Source organism: Lepisma saccharinum, chromosome 29 (genome assembly GCF_977018435.1).
Source record: "Lepisma saccharinum chromosome 29, izLepSacc3.1, whole genome shotgun sequence".
Taxonomy (NCBI): Eukaryota; Metazoa; Arthropoda; class Insecta; order Zygentoma; family Lepismatidae; genus Lepisma; species Lepisma saccharinum.
Window position 1 is genome coordinate 13,733,745 of NC_139257.1, and position 20,477 is coordinate 13,754,221.

The 20,477-nt window shown below is 33.0% G+C and overlaps 1 protein-coding gene across 1 annotated transcript in view; it reads right to left on the bottom strand.

Annotated features, from left to right (window-relative positions):
* Positions 1 to 518: 518 nt before the first annotated feature.
* The window catches only part of LOC145981528 (chymotrypsinogen A-like), a 75,403-nt gene continuing 55,444 nt past the window's right edge, over positions 519 to 20,477 (bottom strand). The window contains exon 7 of the mRNA XM_083114830.1: positions 519 to 776. Coding sequence (XP_082970956.1) covers positions 594 to 776 — 183 coding nt within the window. The 3' untranslated portion in view covers positions 519 to 593. The remainder of the gene's footprint in view (positions 777 to 20,477) is intronic.

Genomic DNA, 20,477 nt, shown 5'->3' on the forward strand with positions numbered 1-20,477 from the left:
CGCTTCCGCAAAAATATTATCACTGATGTATTTAACATATAAACCCAGCATATTGATAACATTTAATAATTCATAGTCTCTGTTAATTTAACATCAATAGAACGTATTTTAATATGAAAAAAAGTGTAAATTCCAGAGGCGAGTGTAACCTGTTTCCACGGTGGCCTGCCATGGGCCACCTTAGGAACTCGCCCCTGGACTACGTTTTTCAACAAAAATAGGTATCGTTCTTTTGACACAAAAAATATTTTTACAATGTAACTATGTGACCAAAGTGCAATAAAAACTAAGATGACTGCTGGTATAATTTTTAAAGGTATTTCTTAGTCTTGTCCTTCCAGTAATATTGGATTCGTGAATTTATTATTAAATAAGGATGTTAATAAATATCCTACTACTATTGTAATTAGGCTTATAATTAAAATTAGTATTGTTTGATCAGAAAGAATATTATTTGTTCCATTAGTGGGATGAAATTATGTTCTTATGTCGTAAAATAATATTTCTCAATTGCTTTGTTAAACTTCTTTATATTCTATTGTATAAATATTCGAAAATCCATAGGAAAAACATGGTTACATTCTTATTTACATTTAAGGATCTATTTGGATCCCGGTCTCTGACTGAATAAAGTCGAATACAGAAGTTGTTCGAGTGAAGACAGTTGGAATGCGAAGATCCAGCACCTCTTCATTGCAATAATATCTCATTGCATTAACTCCTAACAAATAAAAGATCCCTCCTCTATTAATTAGCAAAGGCCCACCATCATCCATCTGTAAATGAAATACATATAGATTAAACAGGGATACCCTAAATACTTTCAAAGTTTTACAGAAAAAAAATGTTTTAATAATAGGGCTGAAATACTTACGTGGTTTGAAGAGTACGTCCGGAAGTTTACATTGGTATGTTACAAGTGTTCTACGTATGTGTGACCCTTTTGTAACACAACAGATACCAATGCGATGGTCCATTTCTCCTCTCCCAGGACTTTTCCCCTTGCACAGACATCCAGTTTCCTTAAATTTCTTTCTCCAATATTAGATTGACTGCCTTGTGGGTGGTTATTAACCATACCGTGTTCTAAAACGACGCTCCACGATAGTAACCGAATTTGTTTTTGCAAATTCAATAACGCAGAAAGCCTTATCCACCTAGCTAGCGGCCATACTGCTTGACTTACGTCAAGGTTTCTCACGTGATGCTGACGTCACGAAGACAAACGATAAGCGGAGGTTATAAACTCGAAAGCTTTCTCTATACAACAGTCCTAAATGCTCTCTGATTTAACAAACAAATTTCAATTTACAAAGCGTTTAAACTGTCTATTTCTTTTAGGCTAACCCTGTATATAGTTTGTAATACATGAATGCATTTTTGTCATTTTTAGATATATAACGTAGAGTTCTACATTTCACATTAATTGTTCCAGTATGCTCATATACTAAAGTAGGTGCCCCGAATATGGACCGGTTCCCCAATATGGCCCAGTACCCGTATCTACGTTGTTTGCCGTGGAATTCGTCAGATGGCAATATATAGGGGTGACTTTCTAGGTTTGAACATCGTAAATTTTCAGGCAAAGCAAAGAAATCGTGTATAGTTGACAGTAGTGGTGTTAAGAAAAAGGGGTAACTAAACATGGTTTGAGTGCTGCGTTTGTTAACTTTTTTGATTGAACACCCTGTAGATGACAGCCCTACGGATGCGATGTCAGCCTGAAATGGGACCATTCATCACTTCTTAAACATCCAGAGTTCGTTCTTCTGTCTAATCTAACTCCTTGAAAAGTAATTCTTCTAGTGAAAAGTATTTTGAAGATAACCAGGTAGGTGTATTTGGTTAAATAATATTATTGCTTATGGATAGATTTGGGTGCTACTATTGTGAAACGTGTTTTAGTTTTCTCATATGATGCGTGGATTTGTCTGTCATAGCCTTCAGAGCAAATTTGATCAGCCATGTCGGGGCACATTTAAATAACATTTTCGGTGCACATTTGGATAGTGATCAAAGTTCCTGTAAGTTCATCATAAGAACATTAACTAATGCACTTCACGGAAGTTTAAATGGTAAACAGTCCCTGTCGATCATAGATTCCAAAAACGTTTGCCTCAAATGTGAAATCTCAGACTCAGTGTATATATTCAATTCCTATTATATATGTATTTAAGAGTAGTACAGATAATTACACAATTACTACATTGTTAAAATGATAATTTTTTGATACAGATGATGCCATGGGTCATGTAATATGTATCAAGTGTTTTGTAATAATTTGGTACGGTCAATAAATCGGATTAATGCCGTGAAAAAGCGAAATAAAGTGACAGAGCGATGAAACTTAAGTAGCGTATTTTGGAGAGTTCAAACTCATACTTTGTTGGTAACACCTATTTATATGGATTTAGCCTTAAATGTATCATATTGTGACGATTTTTTTGTGGATTTTATAGCGTTCGACGATGTTCCATTACAATTTTACCGCAACTCGTTTTTTTCCTACCTCATACTTTGTAGGTATGCTACGACCTTAAGTGATATAACTTAACCTATTCACTTGTTTATTTTATTACAATCTTTCACGAGGTAGGTTAACATACAGGTCGTACTCTTTCACTCCAGTTGTAAACTGTCATGATGATTTTTTTTAAGATCTTTTACGAACTAAACTAACCTACATGGGAACAGTAGTAGTATCATTGGTAGGAGCTGGACACATCTTTTGACCTACTTTTTGTTTTTACGATCTTTTACGGACTAAACTAACCTACATGGAAACAGCTGACCTACGTATGCATGTCCTTGCTAATTCGCAAACAGAATTTTTTGACCAAGTGTAACCGTTTTCGAGATACATCCATTTCCGGTCGCCATTTTGAATTTCTTCCAGTCAGAAAAAAACCATGTTTCTACGATCATCCTTTCGAAAGTTACGAGTGATCGAAAAATAACTCGAAAAGAGTTTGGCAATTAGCCCTTGACCCCTTGACCTCGCAGGACCACCACATTTTGAACACATACTCAATGTTGCCAAAATCGACAAGGCAGTCCACGGGGGATTTTTTGAGTTGTTTTTGCGCTATCAGAAGGGTCGAATTTTGATAGGCGACGACAGAGCCATCTATGAGCAAAACGTTGGAATTCGGATGTTGGAATTCTGCCAATTTTTTCAGTACGTAAACATTTTTTTTTCTTAGTGAATGGGTTACGTGACTTGCAACGATAAAGGCCTTCTAGCAACACGAACTTCGCTTATGCCGGCGTATTTCACTAAAATATGTCTTTAACTATTGTCATTTAGGAACCGCCATCTCCTTGTGGTTAATTTGTTTATGGTCAATTTTCAAATAGAGCAAAAATAACAATGGAGATGGCAATTAAAAGTTCGTAATTCGCTAATAGTTAGAGGTTTCCCCAATCTAGTTAGATAGGTTGGTTGAAATTTCCAAAGAGTATTTTGTAATTTTTTTAATATTTTAGTATTTTGAATTTTTGACAATTTATTGCGAATTTATGATTTCTAAAATGGTGAAAGGAAAAATGATAAGTAAAAAAAACTTTGATATATGTTTTCAATTTTGCAACTCCTGCCTTATTCTTGGCGTTAGAACTGCTCCGTGACTCTCTCACTTTTGACATCGTGGACGAAAGTCTTCTCGGCGACACCGTTTCTTGTCAGATTGCTACCAAGCTTTGAGCACACTTATGTACATGAAAAATGTGCATGCGTTGATTTATTCATTTTTTTCTTCTCTCTCTGAAGGCCGGTGTTGCATCTTCTTCAAGAACCGGATTATTTGTGCCCTTTTTCCTTTACTTTAATCCAATTTAAAGAGGGCCAGAAAGAGGACCATGACAAATAGCTACTGAGGTGTCGCATCGGAGTTTCAAGATGCCCAACTACCATATTCCTGCGAAGCTTGTATGTCCTCTTCTAAGTTAGTAAAGGGGCTTTCTCTTACTTGTGTTTTCTAGCATTCCATTGTGGACATGTTAGAAACGAGCGTGGTAAATCAAATCGTGAAATGAGATTCTTTTGGGGCTAATGTGTGCTGTGTGTTTGTGTGTTTGTTCTAACGTAAAGAATGAGCAATTGTGGTGAGTGTAATAAACCAGTTTCTCGGAATGATGTTAACGCCAAAATAGTATGTACTGACTGTTCCAAGCTATGGCATATTAAATGTGTGAACATTAATGAAACCGATCTGGAGTTTTATAAATCTGAAAATCGACCATGGAGGTGTAAATCATGCAACTCTAAAAAAAGACGATCTATGCATTCTGAAGAACCTTTAGTAGAAGGTGTTCCCTCTTTGCAAAACATTTTTGATTCCGTGAAAGAGTTAAAGGAAGAACTTATTAATGTTAAAAAAACAACTAAGGAGACGGAAATTGAACTTGGTAAATCATTAGAACTGTTACATGTAAAAATGGATGATAATTCTAATCTAATAAAATCCCAGTCGGACAAAATCAATGCCTGCCTCGCCCACATCGAAGAACTGAAAAAGGAGAATACCGAGTTGAAACAAGAATTAAAAAACACTAAAGTTCAACTTGATGAATTGGAGCAATATAGCAGAAGGAATGCATTGGAAATTATTGGTATTCCAGGAAAATCTAACGAAAATGTTTATCAAACTGTTATGGATGTTGGTAGGGCCCTTGATTTGGAAATTAAAGAGGAAATGATAGATGTATGTCATAGGCTTAAGAATTCTAGCAATCATAATTCTCCGGGTATAATTGTAAAGTTTGTAAGAAGAGTGGATAAGGATAAAATGATTGAAAAACGCAAGGTAAAAAGAAATTTAAATACAAATCATCTGGGGTTTACGAATAATCAGCCAATATATATTAATCATAGTCTTACTCCATATAGGAAAACCATTTTCGGACAAGCTAGGAAATTACAAAGAGAAAAAAACTATGCCTATCTTTGGATTGATAGTTCTGGCTCTATTCGTTTAAGAAAGACCCCAAATGACAGGCAAGTTTTTGTAATAAAAACTGAAACAGATATACAAAATATTATGTAATCATGGTGAGTTGAGTCACGGATTATAATGAATCACATAATGAATTGAATTTATACTATCAAAATGTAAGAGGTATTAATACTAAGCTTAATGATGTATATCTAAGTATTCTAAATGAAAACTATGATGTAATTGTTTTTACAGAAACTTGGCTTTCCAATGTTATTAACAACTGTGAATTTATTGATACTCGCTATGCTGTATTTAGGCAAGATCGGTTACATAGAAGAGGTGGTGGCGCATTAATTGCAGTAAAGAGTACTTTGAGGACCAAGAACATTGAAATAACTATAGAAAATATTCAGATTGTTTGTGTTAAGATAATAACTAGTGTTTCTTCCATTATAGTGGTTACAGTTTATTTCCCACCTAATACTAAATTACAAATTTACAATATGTTTTTTGCCAGAATGGAAGAGCTATGTAATATACATTCTTGTGGTCTGATTATTGTAGGAGATTTTAATATTCCAGAAATTGTAGATTCTAATTACGACTTAGAAAATGGTTGTCCTCTTTCCTTAACATTATTTAGATTTTTAAGTTTACTGGAATTACAAAGCATAAATAATGTAAAAAATAACAACGGAAAAACGTTGGATTTGGTACTGACCAACTTGTCTAACAATGTCGTGGTTAATCATAACTCCTTCCCTCTTCTAAGCCCTGATGCTCATCATCCTCCCTTATTACTTCAAGTCCACCGCTTTTATGACAAAACTATTCATAATGTTAAGTCACGTTCTATTTATACATATGATTACCGTAATGCCGATTTTTTCAATATATATAGAAATCTTAATCAAACTGATTGGAATCCTTTAACATTATTTAAGAATCCCAACGTAGCATTGGACTACTTTTATGAAATTTTAGATAAAATTATTCGTAATAATGTACCCATAAGGAAGCGTAATAAGAGAAAATCTTACCCGCCTTGGTTTACACTGGATATTATAAGATTACTTAAATATAAAGAATATTATAGACATAGACGTAAATTGTCAGAATATAACCAGAAGAAATTTGTTGAATTACGCAGAAAATCAAAATCTATGATAACTAAAGCTTACAAGATTTACATAAAGAATTCTGAAGAATCCATAAAAAATAATCCTAGGTCTTTTTGGAGTTATATTAAGGGTAAAAAGAAATCAACTAATAATCAGTGTAGTTTAACCTATAATGGAGTATTACTTGACAATAACAAAGATATAGCTAATGGTTTTGCGCAATTCTTTAAGAGCGTTTTTAATGATTCTATTCCAACTTACTCAATTCCTAGTGAAGTACCTATGATAGTAAATCAACCATTAGTATTAGATAGTATTACTGAATCTGAATGTGAAATTTCTATTAGAAAACTGAAATCGAAGAAAGCTAGTGGTCCAGATAGTATACCAGTTTACATATTTAAAGGATGTACTGATTGCTTATTGTTTCCTCTATGCACCATATTTAATTTGATTATAACCACCCAAATTTTCCCCGATAGGTGGAAAATAAGTAAAGTAACTCCTATACCAAAATCTGGTAACGTCAATGAAATCATCAATTATAGGCCTATATCTTTAATTTCAACACCAGCAAAAATTTTTGAACACATTTTATATAATAGAATTTGTTATCATGTTAAACCGTATATAACTCACCATCAGCATGGTTTTATATCCAAAAGATCAACCTTAACTAATCTTATCTCATTTACCCAATTTTTGGCAGACTCATTTAACAATGGTTACTCTGTTGATACTATTTATACAGATTTTGCTAAAGCTTTTGATAAGTTAGATCATGATATATTAATATATAAGTTAGCAAATTTCGGTTTTTCGTTTCCACTGTTAAAATTAATAGCATCGTATTTAAAAAATAGGAAATTTTATGTCACCTACAATTTTGAATCATCCCCTTTATATTGTGTTACATCTGGTGTTCCGCAAGGCTCAAACTTGGGTCCCTTACTTTTTATAATATTTATTAATGATTTATCCTCTGTTATAAAAAATTCTAATTATCTGCTTTATGCTGATGACCTAAAAATATTTAAATCCATTACAAATATAAGTGATTTAGCGCAATTACAGAAAGATATAAACAACTGCTTTCAGTGGAGTGTCACCAATAAGTTAGATTTTAATATAAGTAAATGCAGAACTATTACGTTTAGCAGACATAACTTATCTTATACTCATAACTATACTATGAATGGAATAGTTTTAAATAGAGTTAAACTTATAAAGGATTTGGGACTTTTACTCGACTCAAGGCTTACTTACAGAGAGCACGTACAAACATTAGTATCGGATGCATTTAGAATTTTAGGCTTTATATTTAGAACTACCAGAGAAATTAATAATATTCAAGCTATTGCTTCAATATACAATTCGATATTAAGAAGTAAGTTAGAGTATGTTAGTGTCATCTGGGATCCTTATTTTCAATGCTACCGTGATTTAATTGAAAATGTTCAGAATAAGTTCGTAAGATATTTATATTACAAAAAATTTAAAAGATCTTCATATTTAGAAAGAATATCCTATAATACTATTTTATCTGAATTTGGGTTCTCTTCATTACAATCAAGAAGAGAACTAGCCAAACATATTTTACTTTATAAATTTATAAATAACTTAATTGATGCTCAAGATTGTCTTCAGTTGATAGGATTCACAATTAAACCTAGAACGCTTCGTTCTTATTTGCCATTTTCTTTCGTTAATTCTAAAAATATTGTACATCAGAATTCAGTAATGGTTCAAATATGTAAAGCTCATAATGTACTAATACAAAATAATGTTAATATTGATTTTGCTATGTCCTACAAGAAATATTTATCTGTCATTAAACAATTTTATTCTTAATTAGTATTTTGTTTAAAAAATTGTAATTCTATATTTCAAGTTATTTTATCAATGCTAAATATAATTTTATAATACAATATAATATAACACAAACTGAAAATAGGCATTTATATCATTTAATTATTTGTGTATATGCAATTGGTTTATGTGTTTGTATATGTTAATATTTATGTTTATGTATATGTTAATATATGTTTATGTATATGGATATTATGTACCATAGTTTATTTACTTGTAAGCCCCCGTTGTAAGTGGAGCAATAGCTCTGTTATGGGGAGTATGTATAAAATAAATAAAAATAAATAAATTCCTAATATGTGCGTTGATAGGAACATTGTTATTATTATGCTGATATTATCCTGCTGAAAATGACGATATGATAGTTAAGCTGTTCCCTGTCGCCATTGCAGAGTGGCAAATGTTTAAGTCTATTAGTAACATTAATTGTTGAATTTTAATTTCAATGTTCAGTTAGGCTAGAGAGAACCGGTCCACATGATCAACGAATTCAATTGATTAAAATGCGACAATGTTTTATGGTTACATCATACGTTTCAACGTTTTCGCAGTCGCCTAAACGTTTTGAAATACGTTTCAAAAACTACATTTTTGCCTACGTATTTGTTTATATTAGATGGTCTCATGGCGTAGAAAAGTATTTGTGGATTGTTGAGAAATAATGATATATTTGGATGTTAGCGAAGAAATAACGCTCAAAAATGTTTGTAGATATGCTCAAAATTAATCGTCTATTTGCCAATATAGGCTATTTTAATTCTAGAGATATACAGTAGTTTAAGCAGAAGAAAATACAATCAAATACGTATTAATATCAGTTTAACAACAGGTAACAACAGTCTTCCATTTCTATGTATGTTACATAGTCCACGAAATTAATTTAAAATTAAGTGTCTTCAATTCTGGCAGTAAAATCAAGTATTTGTCTGCATTTAAGGATAATGAAATATTTATTCATTACACTGAGCATTCACGTGATTGAAAACACAGTTATTCTCATCCTTTCAGTATTCTTAGAGCAGGAACATGAGCTGGGAAAATATGAGGAGTTTATTTTCTGCTCGTGAGTCAATATTTAGGAATACTAAATCAAACGGACAATTTTTCACATAAGGAGTAAGCAATTATTATTGTGACATCCATCGACTGTCCTAATAACATTTACACCAATGTTTGGTTCTTTCACCGATGGTAAAACGTTTATTGAAGCGGCATTTCTATATTTAAGTACAAATATGACAAAATATAGCAAAACGTATTCCTGGTGAACGCATTGTTCAGTTACCAACATGAAGTTAAACCTTTATACACCAGACTTATTAGTTTAATGTTTCTTTAATTTAAACCCTGAAATATCCCAAGTAGTATCTGGTAATATGTACATTACGTTTCTGTGTTCACGGAGGAAATACAGATTTTAATGTAATAAATATATTGAGTTAAAGGACAATTCAAACTTTTAAATTTTGATTGTAAATCATCAGGTATGCACGTGCATATCGGCTAATTATTTATTAGATTGTAAAACATCAAATGTGCGCACATAGTCTCTAAATGTTTGTATGGGGTAACCATTTATTAATGTACATTTCCTTAATTGTTGAAAAAAAAACAAATAGTTGTGAATATGAATGTTAAATTTCAAAATTGAAAGTTTCAAATTTAAATTAATTAATTTAATGATATGACTAACTTTAAAAATTTCGAAATATTAGTTTTTCGTTTTAACTCCAAACATAATTAATACAACATTTAGGCCTACTATTTTAGTCCAGAATATGCTATTTCTGTAAGGAGTACAGTAGGCGATATATATTTTTATTGGAGAGACAATTTAATCCTATTAATACACATTAGATTGTATAATGTGATTTATCTTATTTTCGAGTAACATAATATTAAAACGGAGGGGAAACAGAGCGGTAAAGATGACGAAAATTGTATCAAACCAAATATTATGAACACATAAACCAAATTACATAGGCAGTATATTAAGCCATATAATTTCATATTTCTTGTAGATTATCTACACAGCGTGTTGAAGTTATACTCTTAGCACTTTAAGTGAATGTTTTTCTTGCAAAAATTAAACGTGCGGGTGTTTATTATTTATTGGAATAATATGTACCACATTATTGTTTCTGAATAGATCGGAATTTATATTTTTGTGTGTTTTCCAATGTGTGAATGTTCACATGTAGAAACAAATCGTTATAGCCAAATTGAGAATATTGCACGTATTCTTATAATACTTTCTACATAATACAAAATAGCCATGTTGTTTTTTACTTATGTCGCCAAGATTTTAACTCAGAGATCAACATAAGGGGACGGCACTAAATACAGTTTGATAGCCATTTTAGAATTTAATGTTTAATAGTGTTGTTTGTTGAATTCCAATCATCCCTTGCGCCCTAATAATGGCAAATTAGATGTTTCTAATTGTAATTGTGTTTGAGTCCTTAATGGTAGGAACTCAGGAAAGTTACGGGCTAGCTTTTTACATAGTGAAGAACAGTACACGGTTAATTCAGCTGATTACTTCTATAACTTCTGAAATTTAGATATGGAATGGGGTCTTTTCTATTTTAAAAATAGAGCTTAAATAAGTGGGGTGTCAATTTTTGAATGAGAAAATATTAATGAAGTGATTCCGAATTTTGTTGGTGTTAAATAATGCTAATCGTTCCAAAAGTAAGTAACAACAACAACAACAACAACAAACATTGCGTTTTAATATCTTTCTAAGCATTCAAATTTACAGATATTATACGTACTCTTCCTTTGAAATAAGGGAGAGATACATTTAATTCCTATTCATAAATACATTAGGAGACCTTGGGATTCTTGCTTCTTTGTCATTTATTATGCACTCAAAACAACAAAAATAAGTAAGTACAAGCGTTTCTTTGATATTTGAACGTCAGGCAAAAATCGTACAATTTCAGGTTTCGTAAAAGTAGTAGAGTTTAAGTCATTCTGCGGACGACCTTGTCCAAAGTCATTTGATACCATAGCCTATTTTGGCCAAAATTAAGGTATATTTTCATATTTTCTGGTGGATTTAGCTAATTTGTATTTGTATCAAATTGCCTAATCGTACTACGAATTCTAAAACCCTCGTACAAGGTGATTAACCTTTTACCTGCCAATGTTCCCAATTGGGAACATCAACTAATTTTCAATTTAAAACTATACCGAAATTTTTTTTTCAAAGTTTTCTTTTTTCATCTATTAATTTAAGGTGTATATTTACTATTAACAACATTTAATTAATATTTTCATTATTATCGTCTGGATAGTATACTATGAAATTACACACAAATGGTTAAAATTGCATTCATAACATTATATATTTTTTATTTACACCCTAATAAATTACTTTTTTCTTCTTTGTACAATATCGGGCAGAACATAATGCTAGTATTACATGAAATGCATTAGAATGGGTTTTTCATTGATTTCTATTAGTCTGGACCTAAGTATATTATCATGTTCCCAAATGGGAACATTGGCGTTTTACATGAACAATGGTTACAGACAACAAATAACTCGCACCAAAAACTGAAGAGAAATGTTCCTCTCTCACAGTTTTGAGGCAAGATTGTTTTGTAACTTGGTCAACAATGGAAATAAAATCATGCTTATTGTTGGCTACAAGTACATTTGAAATAATTGTTTTTACATTGTTTGTATAACAAATATCCCGGCTTGTTTTGTGCCACGTTCTGTTAACTGCTTCTGTTGATTCATGCCGTCTCGTTGTTATAAAATTCAGTCTTTCAACAACATTTGTATGAACAACATGGCATCGAATCGTTTCCTAACATTGGAAGCAGCTTTTCAGTATTTGAATGAAATTTTAATGACGATACTGAAGACATTGGAGATGTAGTGGATATTTGTCAGTTGCCTCCAGAAGAAACTGCAGATCTTACCGATGAGGAAAAAATTGATGACAACGTTTTGGAAGAAGTGGTTCCTTCAGATGTGTGTGGTGAATTGGTTGTCACAACTAACGTGGAACAATCTACTCCGGAGTCTCTTCAGCCAACCACATCAAGAAAGGCTAAAGGGGCATCAAGTAAACAGGTAGGACATCCTTCGTGGAAGAAGTCTACGGTTATAGAAAACAATTCGCTCCATTGCGATGATTCATTTCAGTACTTATTCGACAAACACCCAGAATTACTGTCACTGGAATCTATTGAGTTGTTTCATAAAATTTTACCAGAGACATACCTCGAGCATCTCTCTTCAATGACGTTCCTATATGCAGCTCAAAAGGGCAAAATTGTGTCGTTCACCAAACATGACATAGCTCAGTTCTTTGGTTTGCTTCTAATCATCGGTTATCACAATGTTCCAAGGGAAGATATGTACTGGTCAACAGCAGAAGACGTGACTGTACCAATTGTCCCAACTCCGATGCCCAGGCAGAAGTTTCGGGATATAAAAAAATATTTCCACGTTATGGACAATACTCAATTGAAACAAGGTGATAAACTTGGAAAAATTCACCATTATATGATGAGCTAAACAACAATCTTCAGCAATATGGAATTTTTCATAAACAACTCAGCATCGACGAATCAATGGTTCCCTATTATGGGCATCATTCTTGCAAGATGTTCATAAAGGGAAAACCGATTCGTTTCGGTTTCAAAATCTGGACTCTTAGTTCAAGTGATGGATATCCTTATGTTATGAAAATCTATCAAGGAAAGGAAGAAGATGAATCTAACTCACCACTTGGGACTAGAGTGGTGACAGCCTTATTGAATGTTGTCACTAATCCTCTGCAAGTTGAAGTTTTCTTTGATAATTTCTTTACCTCATACACATTGCTGAAAGAGCTGAAAATAAAGGGGTTCAAAGCAATAGGTACAGTACGAGAAGGAAGGACTGGTAGATGTCCCTTGGTTCCAACAAATGAAATGAAGAAAAAGAAAAGAGGAGAGTTTGACTTTCGATGTGATGGTGATATTTACATGTGTAGATGGAATGATAATTCCGTAGTCACCTTGGCATCCAACTACCAGACACACTTGCCATTAGGAACAGCAAAGCGGTACTCTCGCCAATCAAAGAAGAGGACTGATGTCCCTGAACCTCACTTAGTACGAAAGTACAATAAAGGAATGGGGGGCGTCGATGTCTTCGACCGTATGCTGTCCAGCTACAGACCTCAGCTGCGAGGGAAAAAATGGTGGTGGAATTTATTTTCCAATGCTTTGAATGTGGCGGTTGTTGCAGCCTGGAAAATTCACCAAGAACTTCATGGGAAGAATTCAAGGAATCACTTGGATTTTCGAAGAGAAGTAGCTACCTTCCTTATTCGCAAAAATCCACGAACATCTTCGAGGCCAGGACCACGATTTGAAATCCTAGGGTCTATGAGGAAAACTGATGGTCATTTTCTGATTGAAGCAGGACAAGGAAGGTGTGCATTTTGCCAAAAAAAATGCTCGCCTACAATGTCGCGAGTGTGCAAGAAATATGCATTTACACTGCTTCCCAGCTTTCCATGGCTTATCACCAGTTTAGGACATTCTGTGTGTGTGTGTGTATTTTTTTCATTTTCAAATGTGTAAACTACATATATTTAAAATTTGGTATTGCTACATTTTCAATAAAATAAACCCTTTTCTCCTTGAGTAAAATTGCACAAGGATGTTTTCTCATTTTTATACAATTATGTTATCCTATTATGTATTTGTATTAGTATTTTGTATTTTGAAGGTTGTATTGTTGTCTGACTCTCTGTAAACTTATATGTAATATTTCTGTACATTTACTATGCTAATATATAAACGGAAAACATGCTGGTCCAGTTGAATTATAATTAGAAAACTCTGTAATAATACTTCACATGAAACGCCAATGTTCCCAATTGGGAACACTCCAGTTTACATATAGAGAAAATAAAAAATAACATTTTTTTTAAAATAATTCTCTTTAATGTACACCAAAGAGACACAAATTACTGATAAACTCATTAATTTCAAATCCAAAGACAATTCGGCGTGTAAAAGGTTAACGAGAGCTTAAATTTTTGAATATCTAGCTTGGGAATTCTACTCCTAGGGTCATGTGACACGCTGTTGATTAGTTGTGAGTGTATTTAACTTATGCTTCGAACAACTCTGCTGCCAAGTAGTTAGTTTTGTTTGAGAATGGTGCCTGAGTTTAAGTTAGTGCCTGACCTAGGTTAACTAATTTATATTTGAAAATTCTTGTTTATTATCCTCAAAGTCACAACTCTACATAGAGAGAAATATACAAAGTCCCGTTGTAAAGTATTTTTACAAGTCTGCCTTTATAAAGAAGATGTTTAACAATAAAATTTACTATTAAGCAACAAGGCAAGCTTGTAAAAATACAATCCAATGGGACTTTTTATATTTCTGTCTTGTTTTCTGTCTTATCTAACTGAGATACTCTGGAACTTATAATATTTTCACCCAGAAAACACACCAAGTGTTGTTATTTTTCTGTCACCTCTAACTGAGAGACTCTGGGACTTCGAATATTTTCATTCAGCAGTACTGTATATAATTTTACTGTTATTTCTAACTGCGAGGCTCTGGACTAAGAATATTTTCACCCAGTAGAACATTATTTAGATCCATTTTAAATATGAGTCTATAATTAGTAATATATTTGATATTAGTAGTTTTTACTTAACTATAACATGTTAACACATATGCCTGATGAGGTATTGTGTAAAATATTTAAGTATTTATTTGATGAAAATGGGATAGAAACATTTTATTTTAGATTTGCCCAACTGGCCAAATTTAAGTAATGTAGCCACTTTGGCCCACCTGCCAAAAATTAACTTTGTTGGTCCATATCTCGAAAATGGAAAGAGATAGAGCAAAATGGCTGAAATATGGCAAAAGCTTAACAAGAAGCATGTATGGTGAACTATCCATATATGATATTTTCACTAGTTGTTGTCTGAGAATCATTTTGGCCCACCTGCCAAAAATTAACTTTGGTAGTCCATATGTCGAAAATGGTAATAGATAGAGCAAAATGGCTGAAATCTGGCAAGAGCTTAATGAAGAGCATGTATGGTGAACTATCCATGTATGATATTTTCACTAGTTGATGTCTGAGAATCAGTTTGGCCCACTTGCCAAAAATTAACTTTAACTGCTTATAACTTATGAACAAATAATCATAGAGAGCTCAATTTTTTGCATATTAATCAACATGTTGCAAGCTACAAGAATCTATGGTGAAGAAAATATTGGCATACACAGATACATCTAAAATTCCATCTAGGGTGGATAATTTTTATTGTTTAAGCTTTGGAAACCCTGTTACCTACAGAATTTGTTAAAATTATTGGTTTAAGTAAGTTTTTTTCTTTAGAATTTTATACTAGTATTATCTAGTAAGTTACAGGAGTTTCTAATTTGTTTTATTTGCAATACCTCAGTATTTTGAGTACTATAGTAATATATTATAGAATATTCTAGTTAAATATAGTGTGTTCAGATTGCTTGAAGAGCTAGTATACAAAGTTTCAGTTACTGTAGAAGCTCTAATGCTCAAATTTTGCCAAGATTGGTAAGTATGGTCTCTTTCTTTCTTTATATATATATATAAAAATACTAATACCCAAAATACATGTTTTACTATTTTTTATACACTTAAGCATAGACTTGTGTCTCCAGCAAAATCTATATAAATAACACAAAATAATTTAGTATTCTTGATACACTTAAGCAAACATTAGTTTCTATGTATTTTTTTAAAGTATTTGTGCTCAATATATTATCTCTAAGTGAGATTGATATATTGACACCCTCTAAAGTTGTGATATATCCAGAAAAAATTATATATAAATAACAAATAAAACAATGGTTAATCCTAATTGTAAAACTGAGTGCCACATTTGTGGCAAATTCGTATCTAAGACAAATTTGTCAAAACACTTGGCAATATGCATTGGCCAACCCAAAACTTCTAAATTACGAACTCAACCGTGTCCCTATTGTGGAAATCTTATTAGCATACCTCATATGAGCAGACTTAAGAAGATGAGTTGCAAATCTCAACTATCAACCAGCCAGACTAATCCTAGAAAACGACAAACAGATAAAGATCCAACTGATGGTCCTAAACAAAAACAAAGTAGATTTTTGACTACACTTAGTGCAACAGCTTTTGGTGGTCGTCTTAATGATTACTCCTTTGAATCAGAGCCACATTGTGTATGATATCAACATTTTTTGAAAAACATAAACCATTGTTCGAAGATTCAGCCTCTATATATGAGTGAAATAGATAATTTGGAACAAATTTATGCCCAGCTTATGGACACATTACTCACAAAACATGAGGATTTTGGGGCTAAAGGATCTGGTTGGAAATTATGTGGACTCCCACATAAACTAAAACTGAAAATAAGTCAATTTTCACGTTTTTCTGCTTCTACTTATATTCTTCTTCCAGTATATATTCAGAACAAAAAAGCTGTAGTCAATATAAAAAATAAAGATAACAAGTGTTTTTTGTGGCGTGTCTTGACAAAACTCTACCCAGTTGATAGGAAAGACAATGCAGAGCTAGTCCATCATTATATACAGTATGAGACAAAGTTTAAGCACGCTATGTCAGGTATCCAATATCCTGTTGATATATCTGATATAACAAAATTTGAAAAACAAGCAAATTAACTCTTGGCAATCAATGTGTATGCTTGCACAGAGAATAATTTTGTCTATCCTCTCAGAATAAGTAATATTAATAATCATAATGCTACTGAGATTGATTTATTACTTATTTCAAATGCCAAAAATTTTCATTACTGTCTAATTCGTAATCTTTCTCGTCTGGTTAGAAGTCAAGCAACTAATCATCATGGGGAAATTAAAATTTGTCGTAGGTGTTTGTCCATATTTGATAAACAGAACTGTGATGCTATCCAGAAACATAAAGAACACAAACAATACTGTGGTGAGAACAAACCTGTACGTACGATTATGCCCAAACCAAAGTAAGTTCAGAAATTCAAACAATACAAGGCCCTGTTGGAGCATCCAGCTATAATATTAGCACATTTTGAGACATTACTCAAACCATTTAACTATTCAGACCATGATCCTGAAATATCTTGTACTACACCTTATCAACTCCATGAGGTCTTTAGTTATGGTTATATAGTTGTGTGGTGTAATTCATTAAAATCTAATGAGCCTTATGTGTATAGAGGACATAATGCTGTCAAACATTTTTTCAAAAAATAAAAGAAGAAGTAAGAAAAATTGGTAAAGTATTATCTGTGTCAAAACCAAGAGTACCATTATCAGCTGAAAAAGAACAATTATATGATGCTACTGAGATTTGCCCACAGTGCAATTGATATTTTACAAATGAAAATAACAAAATTCATCATCATGACCATTTGACAGGACAAAATTTTAGCCCTTATGCAATAATTGCCATCTCAAAGTACAGAGAAACAAATTTGTCCCTATATTCTTCCATAATGGCAGTGGTTATGATTTCCACCATTTGGTTCAACATCTCAGTTATGATACAGAAAATATAAAAGTCCTAGCAGAAAATCAAGAAAGATACATTAGTCTTAACAAAGCAGTGAATATTACTGATGGTGGCACTATTAAGATGAGATTTCTAGACTCTATGAGATTTCTCTCTGCTGACCTGGATGCTCTTGCCAACAAATTATCTGATGAAAAATTCCAAATTACAACTAATAGTTTTCCTGGCTTAGGCATAGAACATATTAGACAAAAATTGGCCTATCCATATGAATATGTGACTGACCATACTAAGTTTAATGATGAAACTCTTCCTCCTCTCAGGGAATTCTACAGCCAACTCAGATAAAGTAATATTACAGATAAAGATTACCACCATGCACAACTAATGTGGATTAAATTAGGGTGTAAGACACTGGGAGATTACCATGATGTGTATCTAAAGTTAGGGTAGTCATAGGGGAATAGACTGTTTTTATCTGGCTCAGGCTTATTCTAAGATTCCCAAACAGTTACTTTGTGATAATACAAATCTTGTTTGTCTGTTTCGTCAGGACCACAATAATCTTAAACATGTATATAATTACTATGTAGGAGGAGATTTAAACTACAGTCAATTTTCAAAATTCTGTTCTTCCTGCTGGAACAAAGATGATTTTTATTTGCCACAATTGATATGACGCAAAAACTAAACAATGGAAAATATAGAAACTAAATTAACAATTTTATAAATGTTGAGTCATTATAAGATACGTTGTGACGTTATAAATAACCTATGAACAAAAATGACAAAACGTAAAATTGAAGACAATTTGAATTTACGTGACTATCTGGCTAAAAGATTTAAAGGCTGGAAATCTGAGAATAGAGGATACTATGAACAACACAAACGTCAAGTTCAACCAATTATTGATGCTATCAGTGGTCTTGGTAGAGAAATTAAGGGTGTACCAGAACAAAATAAGATATTCATAAATGAGCTAGTGCCTCTTGCTGCTAGAAATTATGCAGATTTTCCTCCTACACCATTATCTAGTATTCGTAGTTCTCTAGTACTCCAACAACTACCTACTAAGGCTATAGGAGATTCAGAAAAAAATTGAATTATGTCCCTTGGCAAGAGATTACCTGAGTACTGGGAAATTTGACAAAGATGAAGTGTTTGGATTATATCCAACCATGGAGCCTAATGAGTGTGTAGTTTGGAAAATTGGAAAATCTAGAGTTACATTTCAAGGACATGACGAAAAAGTCAATTTGGGTGGAGCAAGTAGCTAGTCTAGATATCCTGGCACTGTGGGACTGTGGGAACTCATCACCAAGAAACATCCTAGAGATTATACAGATGAAGATTACCACAGTTATTCAGAAATTTTAATACTGTCTGATGCTCTATACCAAAACAATGATCTAGTAGTGGAGACAAATACAAAAATTTGATTAAACCTATATAGAACCAACTTAAAACTGATAGTGGCATTAAACACTAAAATACTCTACCCAAAGAGTTTGTGTGGGTGGATGATGTGAGAAAACTCACAGATAGATTGTTGGTCATAGCAGGAGAAGAAAATGCTGGCATTAATAATTTCCATAATGAAAAAATAGGCATTGTGGATATGATTATTGCTAAACTAGCCACTTTTACTGTAAATGACAGTAAAGGCATAGGACACTTAATTAAAATTATTAATACTCTACCTCCCAAATACTGGAAGGGTCATGGTTTAGTTAATTACATTATTAACAAACTTCCTTTCGAAATGCACTTACCTGGTTACCAATGCTGTGCTCCAAGAACTAAACTAGAACAAAGACCGGAGAAAGGAGACAAAGGAATTAATCCTTTGGATACAGCTTGTACAGACTATGACATTGCCTACAATACTCACAATGACCTTAGTTTTCTTCATAAGGCTGAACAAAAATTGGAACAAGTAGCATTTGGAAGAGTAATCAGCAAAAATGCTTCATTAGGTGAAAATATAGCAGCATTAGGTACAACCATTGTCATGAATACAAAACAAAAATTAGGGTGGGGACTATAATTATATATATATATAAATAGCATTATGATGAAACCTGCAGGTATTGTATATCAAGTACCTTATTTCGATCTAAAGTCTCTAGGATCCTTAGACAATCTCCTCACTAAAAAACAACAGGAGAAGAAAAGATCTTGTTTGAGTAGAGGTCATTGAATGAAATTAACACTTAGTACACCTCAGTTGAAAAGATTGCAGAGTTCTAGAAAAAAGAAACACACTGGTGGATTCATATTTAGTATACCAGCTATTTTAGCAGCTCTGGGCGCTGTGGGAAGTCTAGCAGGAGGTAGTGCAGCTATAGCAAAAACAGTAATTGACGCAAAGAAGAACAAAGCTGAACTAGATGAGCAATAACGTCATAATCTGGCAATAGAAAAGAAAGGCAAGGGTATTAATGCTTTGAAAAAATATAAAAAATAGAACCATTATCCAAGTATGATATTGAAAATATGATTAAGTTACTGAAAATTAAATACCTCAGAGGTGTTTTCATGTCAGATTCCTTACCCTTCAAGGGACCATATAAAATAGAGTGTGGAGTAGTCAATTTGGATAGTTTAAAAAATTGAGGCACTCACTGGATTTGTTATTACAAACAACCTAACATAGCTTTTGTTTTTGATTCTCTTTGTGGAATACCCCCTCCATGTAGGACTGCCTTGACGGGGCGAGGGGGCTTAGTAGGGAGGCCATTTTCATCTCATCATTTCACTCATTCTTCACATACATATCTCACGTTTTCACCATTCCATCACGTCATTCATCTCCATATCTTTGACCTCCCTATAACTAAGGGTCCTGCCAGAGGAGACAACCTCGATAAAAAACCCTATCCCAAGGCGTTAGTTGCACGTGCCGATGGGACAGTGTTGACTGCAGGGTTAGGTGCAGTCGCGAACGTGGCCTCGGGGATTTCGGTTTGGTCCTCGAGTAGCCTTCATTTTTGGTGGTAGACCTTCCTCGGCATAGAGGGCATTTCGA